Genomic DNA, 17,799 nt, shown 5'->3' on the forward strand with positions numbered 1-17,799 from the left:
AAAATCACTGTCATTTCATTTCATTTCCTCCGACGGCGACCACCCCGTGCTAAGCAGAAACGCTCCCAGCCCCTCTGCTCTTGCGCGGCTAGCAAGGAGAGGGGGGCGTGCGGCCGCTCCTGTTTCTCCCCGCGACCCAGGCCGCGGCTCCGAGAACAGCGGGCTCTTTCTTTTGCAGTCAGCTGCAAAGCCTCGCTGCTACCGGAGGAGAGTCATGTCAGGCGTTTAGCGGCATCGATCCAGCCCGCCTCTGGCTGGCAGGCGGCCAAAAAACTAAGTATTTTTTATTGCTTCGGCTAGGCAAGGAAATATGAATGAAGCTACCTCTAATTGGACTCCAGACTAACCCCTCCGGGACAGCTTCCAGCCCGGCCAGTCGGCCCCCCTCCCACTCCGACACGGCCCTGTCTTTCCTGCCGGGGCCTCATCTGTTGACAGCCTGGTTTCCAAAGGGCTGATTACCTTCGTTTCCACTTCCCGCGACACCATGGCTGCGTGCACACGTGTGAGCCCCTACCGCCTACCCCCAGGGCCGGCCCACAGCCCTCTGGGGCCAAGGACGGTGACCCCATTCATTTCCATTGAACTCTCCAGGGGCCCCTCTGCCCTGTCTCAACATCGGCGAGCGCTGTAAAGAGCCCCGATCTTGGGGGCTCCTCGTGGGATTCTTTAGCAGAAAGCATTCACAGAGAGGGCGCAAAGCCAAGGCCAAGAGAGATGAGGATGAGGACGTGTGAAGGCAGTGAAGGGATTGAGCAGCCACTGCTCTCTGTGGCAAGTCCGTGGTAAGCAGGTAAGCTGGGTCCTGGGTCCTGTGCTAAGTGGGGTCTTCCTAACTAAGGAGAGAGGCTGGCTGAGCAGGAATATTCCCATATTACAGATGGAGAAACTGAGGCTGGGAGAGGCCAAGAGGGCTACCCAATGCCCCATGAAGCCGGGACCAGGCTGAGCCTTGAGGTGTCTAGCCCAGCCCTCTTCCTGTCTAGGTAAACTACCTCTCCAAAAATGTCACCTCCTGGGATCAACACGAAAGCAATCAAAATGGATTTGCAGCTTCAGCTGTTCCTTTCTTATGCACCTAGCCATTCCTGGGCCCAAATGACCTGGATTTCTGAGCACACAGGCGAGAGCCTCGGGGACGGATGTGAGCACTGCTGCTGATGGGAGGTTCAAAATCAGCCCAGTGGAGGACTGGGGAGGGGACATGGGTCGAGATGGAGAAGCCACCCGAGGAAGCTGCTGTTTAGATGGTTAGTTAACTGCCTGACCTTCCAAGTCCTACTTAACACGAGGTAATAACCAAAGCCATCCTAACAGATTAGATGGCCCCAGATACAAGGACAGTGATGAGGAATAAAATAGCTTTGCTAATCGCTGGAGGATTTTTTTATCCAGACTCCACTGCGCTCATTCAGAAGGCTTATTCACTTGAAACAGAACCTCTGAGCCTCAGTGTGATCAGAAAGATTTACGGCAAATCTCAGAGCTGGCAGACACGCAGGCAGCCTGGCCTTAATGCTCGCTTGTGAGCACTTCTTAAACCAAGTTAAAGCCTGCAACAGGGAGAAACCTCAGGTGTTGGGAGGAAATAAAGACGATACAGGATCATATAGGAGACAGCCAACCTAGGGGACAGGGAGGGAACTCCGGCCCCAAATGAGGGAGGGACACCAGGGTCCCGAGCTCTGGGGTCAGCCCCGTGACTCCACAACCCCCCTTGTACGACCCAGGGCTGGCCGGCTGACCTCTCCAGTAATCACCTCTTATATAAAAAGGGGGTTAGTTACAGCTCACTTAGCCCAAATCTTCATTTGACAAACGATGGCCCTAAAGCCTGGAGAGGTAAAAGCTTGCCCAAGTGAAGGTCAATCAACAGGTGATAACAGCTCTTATTTCATGACAATACCCGGCCACCCCCAGGAGCCCACACAGGGTACCCCAAGTACCCTGCACCCCGAACGCACCCCACAGGCCCCAGAGTGCCAGCACTTACCGCACTGGATTCTCTCTCTTCAGGGACAGAAGGCCAGGAAAGGAGGAGGGTCAGGTCCCACAACACAGAAAAACAAAAAGAAAGCAAGGTCAGTCTCGTCCATCTGGCTTTTATGCTTTGCTAGTTCACGGGTTTTAAAATGGGCAGTGGCCTCGCTCTCTGAGTCACCCCGGGTCAGCCAAGGCAGAGCCATTAGGTGACGTCTCTCAGTTTGGAAATTAACCGCCCCAATTCCATCGCTTCGCCGGGCCACCAGGCCTGGGTGGGGCTGCAGGGGGCTCTGTGGCCTAGCTCTCCCTGCCATGCTGAGAAGGGTGCCAAGATTACTGGTCAGCAGTTTTTAAAGCCACGAGCCTGGGAAGGATCGTGCTATGTAAAATATCCATAGGATCTGAGAGTTGAGAACATTACTGTTATTTCTTTTTAATTAATTATAGGAGTGGTTTTTTGGTATGGTGGTGTTTTTATCACCCTTCTCTGTTTCTTTGCCAAGAGCCCCTGGAAGCAGAGGCCTCTGATTATCTGCCTAGTCAAGCACTAGCTCCCTGGTCCTCCTGTCTGCTGCAGAGAGGCCCTCTTCCTCTGTCGGGAGGATCATCCTAAGGCAGAGACAAAAATCTTAGTCTCAGTTCCCAGGACCTGCTACCACTCCCCAGCCTCGGCCTGGGCAGGATGGTGACGCTCCAAGGCCCTCATGCCCATAAGGCATTGGCATGTGCCACAGTGAAATCTAAGCATAAATCAAACCATCACATGGTACACCTTGAATGTGATGTTATGTGTCAATTACGTATCAAAGCTAGAAAAAAACATCTGAGGGCAGACCACACAAAGTGGTCCTGTTTGCAAAGGGTCTGCTAGGAAGCCAGGCCCTTTCCCATCCCGATAAAACGAAGCCCTCCTGATGCCCTCCAGCTTCCTTGTGGGAAGGGCTGAGTAAAGGATGGGGGGCATTCTCATTCCCCATCTTCCCAGTCCTCTCCCTGTAGCGGCACCAGCACTGTCTCTATGTAGCGTACAGCCCCCTAACACGTCTTTACTTGAAAGTCAACTGGGTACCTTTTCCAAGGATCCTTGATGGGTTAAACACCTGGGAACTTGGCCTCTGTTCTCAGAGGGCTAATGATCTCTGTGAGGATGAAACGTTTTCCAGGGAAGGATAGAAGATGATGGCAACAGAGGTCTTGGGACCCCGACTCTTAAACTCCCCTGGGAATTTGGAAAAACCCTCAGCTTGGCCAGGAGGCCCGCCTGAAGGAATGGGACTGGGGCTGACCCTTGGAGAGTGGGCAGGGTGTAGCTAGGAAGACGGGAGGGTACTCTAGGATGAAAGGACCAGATGTCTTCCAGGGCAGAGCAGAGTGGGTACACTCAGGGCAGAGCAGAGTGGGTACACTCAGGGCCTGGGGGTGGGCCTGGGGGTGGGCCTGGTCTCCAGGCACCAGGAGCTTCACTGATGGACGGCTCCAAGGCTTGCTAACTCCTGGTCCTCAGGTGGCAGCGTCCGCGGTGTCCACTCACAGCAGGGCCCCTACAGCCTCTGCCCACACCCCACCCCCGCCCTTGCCCCTGCCCCGGCCCCGGGTCGCACCTCTGTGGTCCAGCTCATGGTGGTTCTTCTCGTCCTTCACTGACAGGTGGGCCTGGCTGCCCAGTGCACCAAGTGCCAGCAGCCCCGAGCTGCTCCCCGTCACTGGGGGGATCCCTGGAGGCTGGAGGCCTGACGGGTGGGGTGGCAGCTGGACCGGGGGGCCGTGTGTGGCATGGGAGAGGTGCTGCGCCTGGAGCTGCTGTTGCTGCAATGAAGTGGGTGGTGAGCACGGCCGAGCCAGCAGGGCGGCAGAGGCCTGGGCCGCCCTCTCGCTCCTCCAGGAGGCAGCAGGGGAACGCGCACCCCAAAGCTTCATCCCCAGCTCAGGCCACATGCTGTCATGCTGGAGGAAGTCTGTTAATGGACTGCAATTTAGACACAAGATTTATGATGGCAAACACCACCTCCTCCCCAACCAGGACAGAATTTCTCAATGTATGATTCCCAGCCCAAGATAAATAAAGCATGCATTTAAAAACCACAGTCATCAGGGCTCCCTCTCTGTGGAGGGCAATCCACTTTTAAGCTCCCAGCGGTCACAGTTTTGCTCATGCTTACATGCCTGCCAACGTCAGCAGCCAGCGTCTCCCACCCTTAACCCCAACCCTGGGGAAGACTCCCTAATTCTGAAGAACTCCACGCCTGTCTTACAGAGCAAGAGCAGCACACAGCAGAAGAGTCCTGGGATCAAGAAGAGTTTGGGGCCAGAGGAATGAGAATCAATGTCACTGAACAGGAGAGTGGAGAACAGGGTGAAGAGGGGGGCTTTGGAATTAAGACAGATCTGGATCCAAATCCCAGCCCTGGCACTTACTAGCTGGGTGACCTCAGGTGGGTCACTAAGTGATCTCTTAACAATAGCTAACATTTACCAGAGGGCTTTTCATGGCCCCCCTTCTCCCCCACTTTCCCCAAATCTAGACAGGTATTAATTCAGTTATTATCATCAATAGATGGAGAAGGAAATGGCAACCCACGCCAGAATTCTTGCCTGGAAAATCCCATGGACTGAGGAGCCTGGAGGGCTACAGTCCACGGGGTCCCAGAGTTGGACAGGACTGAGCATGCATGACAACGACGACCATCAACAGCAAGGACAACAATCCCTAGTCAAGGATTCTGCTCTGTGGATGTCTCGAACACCTCAACCTAGCACTGGTCTCAGGGTCTTCTCTTCCCCTCGTCCCCTTGTTCTCCCCCAGCAGCCGAGACAAAACACCCTTTATCAATCTTAAGATCGTGTCAAGAACCATGGGCACTGTGCCGCTGACTACACCATGACCAAATATTTCATAGAGATTGAAACATTTCTTGGGAATGACTGGGGCCTCGGGTTATACATACATCTTTCCTTTCAACAAGCACGAGGGGAGGGAATGGAAATTTACTGAATGCCTGAATGAATGCCTGGGCCCTTTCCAAAGCTTATCTCTGACCCTTTCAACTACCTGGCAGAAGGGTTGTGCCCACTTTAAAGACGGCAAACTGGTACTCAGGGGCTGGAATACGGTCAACTACCAACATCATCCAAAGAATGTTCCGAAGGAGACCCCCTGCCCCAGAGCAAGAAGAGTTTATGGGGGTGACAGAGAGCCAAAGCCTGACAAGCTCACCTGTCAATGTGAACCGTGGCTCTCTGGCCACTGCTGACAGACGACAAAATACAGAGAAGGCCCACAGCTCTGGATGCACATGCGGCTCCAAGAGGCAGTTAAGTGTATCTGAGATCGGGGATTAAATGCTTCCCAAATGGCTTACCAAGTAAAGAAACTGCCTGCAATGCTGGAGATGCAGGAGACTTAGGTTTAGTCCCTGGGTTAGGAAGATCCCCTGGTGGAGGAAATGGTACCCCGCTCCAGTATTCTCACCAGGAGAGCCCCCTGGACAGAGAAGCCTGGTGGACTAGAGCTCATGGGATCGCAGAGAGTTGGACACGACTGAGTGTCTGAGCACAGAGCACACATTAAGAGACCTGCTCTTCCTCAACTAAACCACAAACTGCCAACCTCATGCACCCCCAAATTCATGATCCCCACTTTGCAAATGAGGAAACTGAGGTACTACACTCCTAGCCCTGCAGGGCTCATTTTTCAGCGTAGGGGGAAAAGGCTGGGATTACAGCCATCGCTCAAGACCTGGGACGTCTCTTGGCGGGAAGTTTATGGAAGCTGCTGGTGGCCACTGGTCCGGGTTGTCTGCCCTGAGACGCCAGAGCAGACACAAAGTGGAGGTGTCTATCCTAAAGCCATCCACCCCCCAGAGGCAAGGCCCATGGAGGTGCAGCTCGAATGGTTAGTTGGGACGAGGAGTGTCAGTGGGGCAGCCTGCTTCCTGAAAGGTGAACCAGTGAACCAGCACCAGAGTCTTGCAACAGAGTCTATATCTGCAGTTGCAGTGTCTGTATGGAAGACACTGGCTTTCAAAGCTGTTTAGCCTCCAAGAGGGAGATGGTGGTTTTCTGGAGTGGCCCATGAAGCAGGTATGTCTTCTTTGCAACAGAGGAAAGGCAGCTTCCGCGTACTTCTCATCTAAAAGCACAAAAGAGCAGGACCCCCTGCACAGCCAGAACTTCCCCCGAGGTCTGCTCTGGATGGATGGAAGGCAGGGTCAGGAGCAGTCCAGCAGGCTCCAGGAGGCAAGGACAGACAGCCGACCCCCAAGGCTTCTGTCTCAGGGCGAGGACAGATGCCAGGGCTCGTCAGGTCAAGGGGCTGCTGACAAGCATCCTGGTTGTGACAGAGAGTGAGAAAAAAATCTCCGCAGCGGGGCGGCTGGCAGTGTTCCACCTGTCTCTCCATCCCAGTGTCACAGGCAGGGCACAGCCATCCTCAGGCTGCTTTCCTGTCCCCATGACACATCTCTGACTTCAGAGGACGAGGGGAGGAAACACAGAGACATCCAAGTGGGAGGGTGACGGGGTTTTCAACCGGGGAGAAATGGGATCGAGGCCCCCATCCGAGGAGGCACTGGGCTCAATTCTGCAGCAGCCTGTCTCCAGCTTCCACTGTCCCCTCTAAGACCAGGATCTCTCTGTCCATGAAGTGAAAGGAAGTCAACAAACCTCCTCAAACCCCCAACCAGGGGGCAAGGCCCCTCGTGAGCGCCCCCTCCTCTTGCCTTTCACATTTCATGCCAGAACAGCAGCCTGTCAGAGAAGACATCCTGGGGGCAGGCGTGTGTCCCTGCCTTCCTCATGGGGCCAAGTGCCAGGTCCTGGGCTCAGAACACAGGGCCACTCATTCACAGGGGACACTGACGGGAGGCCCTTGCTGGCCAAGTCTGTGTGACTGGATGATGCACATCATGCTTCACGCCTCTGCTACCTGATTTAATGCTTCGCTTCTCAGGTTCATGATGTGGGTTAAACCTAGTGAAGTGGTCTAAGCCTTTCCAGGGCTGAGACCCACTGAGGACGTCCCAGCTGTATGAGATGGAGACTTCTCGACTCCCGGGGGAGGGGAGAGCAGCCCCGACCTCTGCCTGGTCCTTCTACTTCTTGCCCACAGAAGAGGCCCCCCAGCTCCAGGTGAATTGTGCGTCTGTGCTCTACTGCAGCTTGGAGGGCTCACAACAATGCTGTTACTCCATTTCAGAGACAGGGACAGGCTCAGGGGCGGTGAAATGACTCTGCTAAGCCAAAGAGACCAGAGCCAGAACGCAAGCCCAGCGTGACTTTTCTCTACCATGGCCCCCGGCTGAGAGAAAAGGATGCGTTCATTCTAAGGCTCCCTTTCTGCACCATCCATCCCCCTGTCAACCGAACCCAGCTCATCAGCACTGTGGAGGGAATGCGAGAACCTCAGGACTGGCTTCAGCACACCCTGTGCAATTTGTGACAAGCTACAACCTCCCTCTTCCTCTTCCTCACCCCACCCCTACCTAACCTGAAAAAAAAAATAAGTAACCACCACCAAGGACCCATTGTGTAGCATAGGGATCGCTGCTCAATATTCTATAATAACCTAAACGGGAAAAGAATTTGAACAAGAAGAGATACACGTGTATGTATAACCGAATCACTGCTATACACTCGAAACTAACATAACACTGTAAATCAACTATACTCCAGTACAACTACACTCCAGAAAAAAAGCTACCAACACTTTAAATCTCTCCCACTAACAATTTTCAAGGGGACACAGCCCAAATTGTCAGTGGACAAGTGGGGTGAGTTGGCCACTTGACACGAAGAGCCGACTCATTGGAAAAGACCCTGATGCTGAGAAAGATTGAGGGCAAGATAAGGGGGTGGCAGAGGATGAGATATATAGGTAACATCACTGACTCAATGGACATGAGTCTGAGCAAACTCCAGGAGATAGTGAAGCACAGGGAAGCCTGGTGTGCTGCAATCCATGGGTTCTCAAAGAGTCGGACGTGACTGAGCAACTGAACAGCAGCAGCAAGTGGGGTGAGAACCCCTCCACCTGCCAGGTTCAGTGACCTGGAGCCAGCGTGGAGCAAACTGAAACGTGAGCTCTGGAAGTGGTGGGTACCATCAGTTCACTGTGTCTACTCTGCCTAGAGAAACCTTTTGCAAGTTGCTGACCAAGGGACAATACTCTGCCCCCGCCCCCATGCTCAGGAACCTTTTGACTGTCTAAGGTTCCCTTAATAACCTGGATCCAAGAAGAGAGGGTGTGGATCAGGTCTGCAGTAACCGGGTTTTGTAGGCCCTCCACGAGCACACACACGCCTTCAGGCCTGCTTTCCCCAGATGGACATGAGTTCCCCGCAGACCAGCAAGCCTGGGCCTCCGTGAGTCCCTCCATCCCCTCTCACCTGGAGGGGAGACCCTAGAAATCCTCTAACTCGTGTGATAAACATGCCCCTCACTGCAGGCACACCAGTGACCAGGCTTGCCAGATACCCGATCTCTCACCTCTCTCTGACATAAGCCAAGGCACGAAGGCAGAATCCTTCCACCCCATGCCCAAGAGAGCCCCAGATGACTGACTGAAGCGGGCACATCATTCGACACTTGCCCAGCCCTTCACTTTTCCACAGATGAAGAAACAGGCCTGGAGGAACTAGGTGACTTGCCCAAGGCCCCTCAGGTCCCAGACCAGGAGGCCAGGCCACTCCTCCCCGCAGAGGGGCAAATCCAGCTGTGCCACGGGGCAGGTACCAGCTGCTGTTGGGACCTCATGGGCCCTCCCTTCCCTGCCCTTTACTGCTGGGGCAGGACTCCAGGCCCCTCACCACCTTCCTCCCATCACTCTCCTGAGTCAGCCGGCCACAAGCCCGCTCTCCCTCTCCCTCCTTCGCGGGATGCCCCAGCTCGAGAGCCTGTCCGTAATTCCTGCCTTGTGAGGCTCTGGCAGGCGCAGCGATTAGACGGCTGCCTGCTTAATGACAGGGCGACGGCTGCGTTCACTCAGAGCTAGAGAAGCAATTACCTCGAAAATGGGGGTCACAGGCCCCACTCGTTGGCTTTAATTGAATTCCAATATCTGCCTCGAGCTGCCTTGACCTAACGCGTAGCTTCCTAAATACTCCTTGAAGGAAGCAGAGCTAATCCAAGCAGTGCTTCTTCTCCTCAATTCCACTCTTTCTTAGAACTTTTTTTTTCAAAAACTATTTTCATAAGAGGATTTTAATTCCAAAGGGGGAGGCGGTCGGGGGAAGAGGGGACCCCACTGTGGCCATGGCAGGGGTGGGAGGGCTGGGCCTACAGTATGGATGGGGGCGAGGGGCTGGGAGAGGAGAAACTTCAGAGAAGGCACTTCCCACCTTGAGCCCTTGCCTACCACTCTCAGCACGGCCATCCAGCTGTGAACTGCCACTGAGGAGGAGGACACTGGCCCCACACCAGGGCCGGACTGGGCAGGGGGTGGCAGGGGAGGAGCCCTGAGCTGAAAGCCAGCCTGGGGCGTCTGGCCTGACTTTGCTCCTGAACGCTGTGTGACTGGCTGTCACTCCCAGCCTCTATAAAGCAAGGGTCAGTTGAATCAGTCGCTCTCCACCTCGGGCGCTTTCATGCACTGCCCCCGGCCCCTCACCAGGACATTTTGCAATGTCTGGAGACATTGTGGGGTGTCACAACTGTGTGTGGAGGTCACCGGCATCCAGTGGGTGGGGACCAGGGCTGCTGCTGAACACCCTCCCGTGCATCCTCACAAAGCACCCGGCCTCAAAGTTCATGAGCCTAGAGGCTGCACGACCCTGGGCTGGGTGGTCTCTGAGGAGACCTCAAACTGTACAATATGGTTTCCCTGCGGGGGGCTCTGCCTCCCAGATCACTGGCTAGAAGCAGTTACCACCCACTCATGTTCTCCTTCCCGGCCTCCTCTCCACTCCTCCTGCACAGCAGGTGAGGGTCTGCCCCTTCCTCACCACTCCCAGGATTCAGACCAGGCTAACACTCCCCTGCCCAGCCCCCCGCAGGCAACTCAGACCAGAAGGACAGAAGCCCATAACCATCACAGGTGCCACTGACATGATGAAGGGTGAGGATCCACCAGCATCACTCTGTCACTCCAACCCTGCCCTCCCAGCAGTCCTGGCCCAAAGAGATGAGCTGATCCACCCCTCTTCTGTAACAGATGCAGACACTAGGGTGCGAGGAAAAGACGGGATCTGCCTGAGGTCACACGGGGAAAAAGTGGAACTAGAACAGAGGGCCCCAGGTTTCTCCCCAGAATCAAGAGCCCAGTGACATCATTCACCCCACCAAGCCAGAACATTCTGCACCTTTAATTCCACCTGGAAATAATGACTGCACTTAAGGACAAGGAGAGGAGTGAAGACCAATCAAAGGGCTGGAGAGACCCTGGCCAACCCGTCTACTGCTTCCCAAGCCAGACTACGGTTCAGAATGATCTGGAAAAACACAAAAACATAGAGGCCCAGTCCCATCCCAGACTGATGGAAAAGAATTCTGAGGGGGGTGCCCTGGAATGTATATTGTTCAGAAGTCCCTTTGGGGACCCACACTCAGGAAGACGTGGCCAGGGGTCCTGGCTGGACTTCACACAGGTCCATGATGGATGCTCAGCCAGGCAGCTCAGCGCACGGGACAGCAAGGCCCAGACCCGAATGCCACAGCACGCTTCACAGCACAGAACAGCAGAGACAGTTCTGACCTCAGGAGGCCAAAGAAGGGCGGATCTTTGCCAGGGAAGGGACAGGCCCCCAGGGAGGTGGGAGAAATCAGGCTGGCCTCCAAGGTGATCCCAGAGCCCACCCCTTCTCTGTTGGAGATGCCAAAAGCCAGGGTAGGATGGGGCTGATGAATTTAGAGGTGGATTAGGGTTGGGTCAGATACCCCTTTAATCTGGGGACTGGGAGGCAACTGGGGAGCCACTGGGGAAGATATCTAGGTGGGTCCAAGCCCGTGAGACGCTGGGGGCACTGGAGCCCTGGGGCCGCACTCTTGGAGGCCAGCTGAGGTCAGGGTCTGTCTCTGGTTACGGTAAATGGGAGGAATAAAAGGGCTATACACACGGTGAGAGGCAGACTGGGGAGTCCACGTACCCCGATGATGGCGTTCAGCTCTGTCATGGTGACCTGCTTGGCTCGCTCCACCGCCTGCGCCACTTGCTGCTGGTGCTGGAGGAACGAGGTCCGGGTCAGAGGTGGCGGCTTCCCTGCCCGAGGAGGCATGGGGTGCGGGGACCACACGGGACGGGCAGGGTCACCGTCCTAACAGGAGGCAGACCAGGGCCACGAACCCAAACAGGACTTGGGGGACGGGGAACCCTTTAAACCCTTTTCAATGAGCATGTATTACTTTTGTAATGAAACCGTCCCATAATTTTAAGCCAAAAGATGGCTATTTGTCAACTGTCACCCTCTACCACAGGAAAAAAAATCTTTATTTGAGGCCTCTGAGAAAGAGCCAACATCAGACGATGCTGCTGCATGATTACTCCCCTTCTAAATGCAGTGACAGTGTTGTTGTCCATACAACAGGAAGGTGTCCTGTTTTTAGGAGAGGCAGCCTGAGTACGGAGAATGCTGTGAGTTTTCAGGATGTTTGCAACTACATTCGAAGGGTTCAGAAGAAAAGTACATGTATCTATACTCAACCTGTATCTATGTAAACAGAAAACAAACCAAAAAAGCATGTGTCTAAACGTGGGCAAACGTGGCACAATGAACCCTGATCTAAGCTATGGACTCGGGTGCTGACGCTGAGATGCTGGGATGCTGATGGCGTGTGAGGCAGGTTCATCCGTTACTCCAGGGTGGGGTGCTGATGGTGGGGAGGCTAGGGGACAGCTCTGTACTATCCATTCAGCTTTGCTATGAACCTCAAAGCACTCTAAAAAATTAAGTCTTTTTTTTTTTTTTTTTTTAATCTTTTTAGAGCATTCATTCCCTTCAGCCTTGGGGTTGACTGGCTGCAAGACCCGAGAGCATCACTTACATCCTGCTTTTATAGGAATTCAATCAGGTAAGGGTCAGTACTCTCGCTCAAGACACCTAGCACCTAGGAGGGAGTGCAGGTGGAGGGGGCCTGGAGGGCAGGCCTGTCCGAGCTGCAGTAAGCTCTACGGGCCCCTCTCGGGCAGCCCACCCGTCTGCCCTGCACCAAGGGGCCTCCTTGGAGAGGGTTTTCTCCTACTGCCCTCCAGTCCAGCCCTGTCTCAGGTAGGGGCCAGGGGGGAGTCTCCTGGAAAAAGCGCTTAAAGATGACGTGACTGACTCGGTTGTCCCTGATGAGTCAGAACCTTTGGGTAAGTGGTTCCCCCCAGAGGGTCTGGCTCCTGGCACTGACTGGGCAGGCTTCCTTGCTCTTAGATGTCTCCAGGCGTGGATGCTGGGGCATGGGGAAGCTGAGGCTGGGAATGCTGGCTTGGACAGGCTGAAGGGTGGAAACGGGAAGAGGCAGAGATACCCACTGCCCATTGTGGCTCCGTCACAGGCCGGGACCCTCCTCTTGGGGCTCAGCAGAAGCAGGGAACAGCTTCCACCGGAAGAAGGAGCAAACGGCCCCTCTGATTTGCCAGAGAAGGTTGTAAAGCCCCAGGCTGTCAACTTCTGTCCACGTGAACGGATGGACAGGGGCCGCTCTGGCAAGGCACAGAAGACAAAGCGAAAGAAGGTCTTACCTCTTGTGACAGGAAAGGCATGATCTGTGCTAAAATCGTGTTCAGCCTCTTCGCAATCTCTGTCTGCAAAGGGAAAGAGACTGCGTGAGGCTCAGGCAAATAAATCAAGTCGCCAAAATGTCAGACTGTGGAAGGGCAACCCCCCGCCAAACCACAGGCCCTCGACAGGCTCCGTCCTTCCACCCTCTATGGACCTCCTGCCAGGAGGCCTCGCTGAATCCACAGCGTGAAGCAATTCCTTCCCACTCCCTCCAACCAACCCAATTTCCAGGAGCTCCAATTTCCTATCAGAGGTGGTCTCTGTGTTTGGTTCAGAGTATACAGTTCGCCTCCTCTGGAATGGAAGCCCTAACCAAAACAATGCAAAGCTAAACAAGAACAACCCCCATACCACCCACTGCGGTGAAACCTCTCATAAGAGCGGACGCAGCGCGGTAAGAAGGAACTGCTTTGCCCAGTGGCCCCACGGGCAACTGCAATTCAGACTCTCAGACGCCCAGACACATCAGGAGGTGGTGGAAGACCCCCGGATGCATGTGCCAAGTGCTCCCTGGGGCTAGCCTCATGCCCACTGATGTGCAGTTGAGAGGGTTTCCCTCACTCCCACTTCCCACTGCTGCCTCTCCCCCTGCAGACCAATCCCTCGCCCTTCTAGTGCTGTCCAGCCGGAAATCCCACCATTGATGCTTCCTTCTGGAGAGAGCAAGCCTTGCCTTCTCTAAGATGCTGCTCAGAACGTAACTATCAGAACCCTAGCCCTTCATCTAAGCTGATCACAGAAAGGCAGATCAATTCTCTGCCCCACCCCTAACACCCCAGAAAAGATCACACTCAGAAAAACATCAGCTGGGGGCTTCCCTTGTGGTCCAGTGGCTAAGACTGCGCTCAAAATACAAGGGGCCTGAGTTCAGTCTCTGGTCAGGGAACTAGATCCCACATGCCGCAATGAAGACTGAGGATCCTGCATGTTGCAATTAACACCCAAATAAATCACAGCCAAATAAATATTAAAAAAATTAAAAAGAAGAAAGAAAAAATCAACTGTTTTTGCCATCCATCTACGTGAGCCATCTCAAATGAAGAATGGTTTAAAAAAAAGAAAAAAGAGTGGGGCTAAATGGTTAACAGTCCAGACAGGAAAGCTGAGGACCACTGACAGACAAGTCTCAGAATCGCCTCTCTTATCCCATTCTGAATCCCAAGGCTGCCGGGACTGAGGTCCCAGAGCTGGCTTCAGAGCTCTCATCAGCACATAGCAATCTTTGAGAGACAAAACCGTGACAACAGCCTTTAAAAATCTGTGATCATCTGCATGTCAAATGACTCCGGATGAGAAATGCTTGTGCATTTAAAGTAAAAGCAATGCTGTCTGAAGGCTTACAAGCAGACCCGGGCCCTAAGGAGAATTCGTGCGGCCAGCACTCCTACTACCCCAACCCCCCACCACAACCCGTCCCCAGCCACTGATGAAGATGCCTCTGGTTGGTGAAGAGATGGGTCTCAGGCTAGGAATCTGTGGGCTTTTGTGGGCCCACATCCCGGGGCTGCTGGCTGCAGTGCAGGTTCCAACACAGACCCCCCCTTGTCCAGAGCAGCAGGGGCTCCTGGGTGGGGATCACAGATCACAGCTCTCTCCCGGAACACTCTAGATTGGGCACTGGGGGTAAAGCAAGTCTTTGGTGCGAAAGACTGTCCCTCATATCCTGGACCAACCAGTGCCAATAATGGTCCCATTTCCAAACGCATCCTTGGCTGAGTTCCAAGGGAGGGACCACAGCCATATCTGTACTTTTGGGGTTTACTTCAGCAAGGACACTGTACAGGAGGGTTTGTCACAGCATCCGTACTAGCCACATATGTGCTCAGTCGTGTCTGGCTCTTCGTGACCCCATGGACAAGAGCCTGCCAGGCTCCTCTTGTTCACAGGATTTCCCAGGCAAGAATACTGGACTGGGTTGCCATTTCCTCCTCCAGGGGATCTTCCCGACCCAGGGATCGAGCCTGAGTCTCCTGCATTGCAGGTGGATTCTTCACCACTGAGCCGCCTGAGACGCCACGCTACACACATTTGGGGCCAGAGAAAACTCTGTTGGGTGGGGCTGCTCCGGGCACTGTAGAGTTTTTAGCAGCAGCCCTGGCCTCTGCCCACTAGATGCCCATCATTCATACTTATAAGGCTCCTGGGACTATTACTAACTATTGTATAAATTAATCTAGGTAAGTGGAAAGAGTTCTAGTCCAAAACAGGGCCCCTTCTCATTTCTTTTCACTTTTTCTTCTCCCACATTGATTGATAGTGGGAAAGGGAGATGAAATTATAAGAGTCAGAATTGTATACGTCAGGAATTCTGGAAACAATCAGCTCAGTCCAAACCTGTATAGAACAACATAATCACTCACCTGTCACATGTTTATGCGCCAAATAAGACTAGAAAGTTTTATTTAAAACACAAAGCAAAGAGAAATAAAATAAATCATCCTTACCAATGAGCTTAGGGAGCTCACTGGTCCAATGTCTCTTACCTCAAATGACTGGCATAGCAGAGACTGGTACATGATAGATGCCCAGTAAAATCTAGAGACAAAAGAATCTCACTGGTTTCCCTGCATGTGTGTTTCAAGACTTCATATTACAGTGTCCCCTGGCTGGGGATGTGGGCCTGCCTCAGTGTGGGCAGCATTAGGGAGAGGGACAGTGGTGGACAAAGTGCTGACCTACAACCGGGAGATGGAGCAGACAGCCCCTCAAGTAGTGGTTAAGCCAGACCAGTCACAAGGCACCCAGCGGGTCCCTAGCTATTGCCCGCTTCTCAGCCAGGAAGGCAGGCGGCAGGCTCTGAACCTTCCCTGTCACTTTGGCCCACTCAGTAACTATAGGTCTTACCATCTTTAAGGTGGGTGGTTATCAAGGAGTCCTGTGTGTGCATGCTAAGTCACTTTAGTCGTGCCTGGCTCTTTGTGACACTTTGGATTGAAGCCCGCCAGGCTCCTCTCTGTCCATTGGATTCTCCAGGCAAGAATACTGGAGTGGGTTGCCATGCCTTCCCCCCAGGGGATCTTCCCCGACCCAGGGATTGAACCTAGGTCTCCTCCATCTCCTGCATCAGCAGGCAGGTGCTTTACACTATCGCCATTGGAAGCCCATAAAGGAGTCCTAGCTTTTGCTTACTTCCTCTAGCAAACAGGTCAAGTGTCAATATTTTGTTAGGTGAAGGGACAAAATAAGAAGTAGCCAGCCAGCCTTGCCCTTCCCCGCATCTTTTAGCAAACGTGTGGCCATAGGCTGCCTCCAGGTGGAATCTTCCCCTGCAGGGCCTGGTCCAGAGCCCAGCATCCTCTGGTTATGAGGAACAACCTACTGGGATTCATGGAGCTCCAACTGGTTCCAGGCTTGGCATCCAGGCTACAAGATGACCACAGCTGGGTCGCTCAGAGCAAGTCCCCTCTCATCTCTCCTTTCCACCACGGGGAACAGTTCTTGCCTCCCAACCCCACAAGTCAACCAAGAGTCAGCAGAACAAGATACAGAATATTCCAGAGGCTTGGGATATCAACCTTCAGGCTCTCCCCTGGGGCCCAGACTCAGTGAAGACCAGCTTCTCTGAGAGGCCGTAAGGACTCTGGCCCATCATGGGTCAGGATCCATAGGGCTGAGGGGCCGTAAGGCCTCTGGCCCACCATGGGTCAGGGCCCATAGGGCTGAGGGGCCGTAAGGCCTCTGGCCCATCATGGGTCAGGGCCTATAGGGCTGAGGGGCCGTAAGGCCTCTGGCCCATCACGGGTCAGGATCCATAGGGCTGAGGGGCCGTAAGGCCTCTGGCCCATCATGGGTCAGGGCCCATAGGGCTGAGGGGCCGTAAGGCCTCTGGCCCATCACGGGTCAGGATCCATAGGGCTCAGGGCCTCTCCATAGGGCATAGGGCTGAGGGGCCGTAAGGCCTCTGGCCCATCACACAGGATCCAGGCTGAGGGGCCGTAAGGCTCTGGCCCATCACGGGTCAGGATCCATAGGGCTGAGGGGCCGTAAGGCCTCTGGCCCATCACGGGTCAGGATCCATAGGGCTGAGGGGCCGTAAGGCTCTGGCCCATCACGGGTCAGGATCCATAGGGCTGAGGGGCCGTAAGGCCTCTGGCCCACCATGGGTCAGGGCCCATAGGGCTGAGGGGCCGTGAGGCCTCTGGCCCATCATGGGTCAGGATCCATAGGGCTGAGGGGTAGGGAGGGGGCGGTGTCACCCTTGGTCCTTGTTCTTGGGTCTGGGGACTTCTTTCTGGGGGGAAGTGGGGGTGGAGAAAGTATGCAAACCCCATCCCTCCCAGCTGGGACTGTCCCCTGCCATGGGCAGCACCGCCCTCCTGGTCTCCCCACCACATGGAAGCAGGAATTGAGCCTTGGTCATCTCTAAACCCGTGGCTCGGTGGTAAAGAATCCTCCTGCAATGCAGGAGACAAGGGAGAAGTGGGTTCCATTCCTTGGTTGGGAAGATCCCCAGGAGAAGGAAATGGCAACCCACTCCAGTCTTCTTGCCTGGGAAATCCCATGGACAGAGGAGCCTGGCAGCTACAATCCACGGGGTTGCAAAGAGTCAGACACGACGGGGCAACTAAGCACACAGGCCAATCCAAACCTGAGTTCAGCATACAGCAGAGGGCCAGAGAATCAACAGGAAAATTGTTCCCTAAATGACTTTAATTCTTTAATGTTTATTTTTTTGAGGGTGGTAACTGAGGACGGGAAGCTCTGCAAATACAAAGTTGGCCTAACAGAACCACTCTTAACAACAATAATAATGGCTAACATCCACAGATCCAGCTGTTCTGAGCATTTTACATGTGTGAGCTCACAAGAACCCTATAGGAAAGGCACTTCCTATAAATCTCCAGTTTTCAGATGGAGAAACTGACGCCTGGTAATTAAGCAACTTCACTAAACGACTTCCTACCAAGAAGCCAAATTTCGACATTTTGAGAGAGCTCAGAGAAGCATTTTTGAAAGAAAAACTACTGTCAGGGTTAATAATTGACAGCATTTCCGATTAGAACAGCTGTTAAAACAGCATTTGATCCAATTCAAACAAGCTCTAAACATTCACTTCCAAGAAAGGAAAGAAAAAAAGAATCAAGACGTGTGGCTTTAACAATCAGGACAGGTCACAAAT

At 53.9% G+C, this 17,799-nt stretch overlaps 1 protein-coding gene across 8 annotated transcripts in view; it reads right to left on the reverse strand.

The window, feature by feature from the left end:
• Positions 1-17,799, reverse strand: part of TLE3 (TLE family member 3, transcriptional corepressor) — a 48,716-nt gene that overhangs the window by 12,884 nt on the left and 18,033 nt on the right. For 4 of the 8 annotated variants that reach the window (XM_070377356.1, XM_070377354.1, XM_070377357.1 and 1 more), the window contains exons 5-8: positions 12,641-12,703; positions 11,031-11,135; positions 3,585-3,789; positions 1,994-2,010 (exon numbers count right to left, since the gene is read on the reverse strand). In XM_070377356.1, coding sequence (XP_070233457.1) covers positions 1,994-2,010; positions 3,585-3,789; positions 11,031-11,135; positions 12,641-12,703 — 390 coding nt within the window. The remainder of the gene's footprint in view (positions 1-1,993; positions 2,011-3,584; positions 3,790-11,030; positions 11,136-12,640; positions 12,704-17,799) is intronic. The other 4 variants (XM_070377360.1, XM_070377358.1, XM_070377361.1 and 1 more) reach the window with 1 other exon arrangement.

The sequence above is a fragment of the Bos mutus genome, chromosome 10 (genome assembly GCF_027580195.1).
Source record: "Bos mutus isolate GX-2022 chromosome 10, NWIPB_WYAK_1.1, whole genome shotgun sequence".
Lineage (NCBI taxonomy): Eukaryota > Metazoa > Chordata > Mammalia > Artiodactyla > Bovidae > Bos > Bos mutus.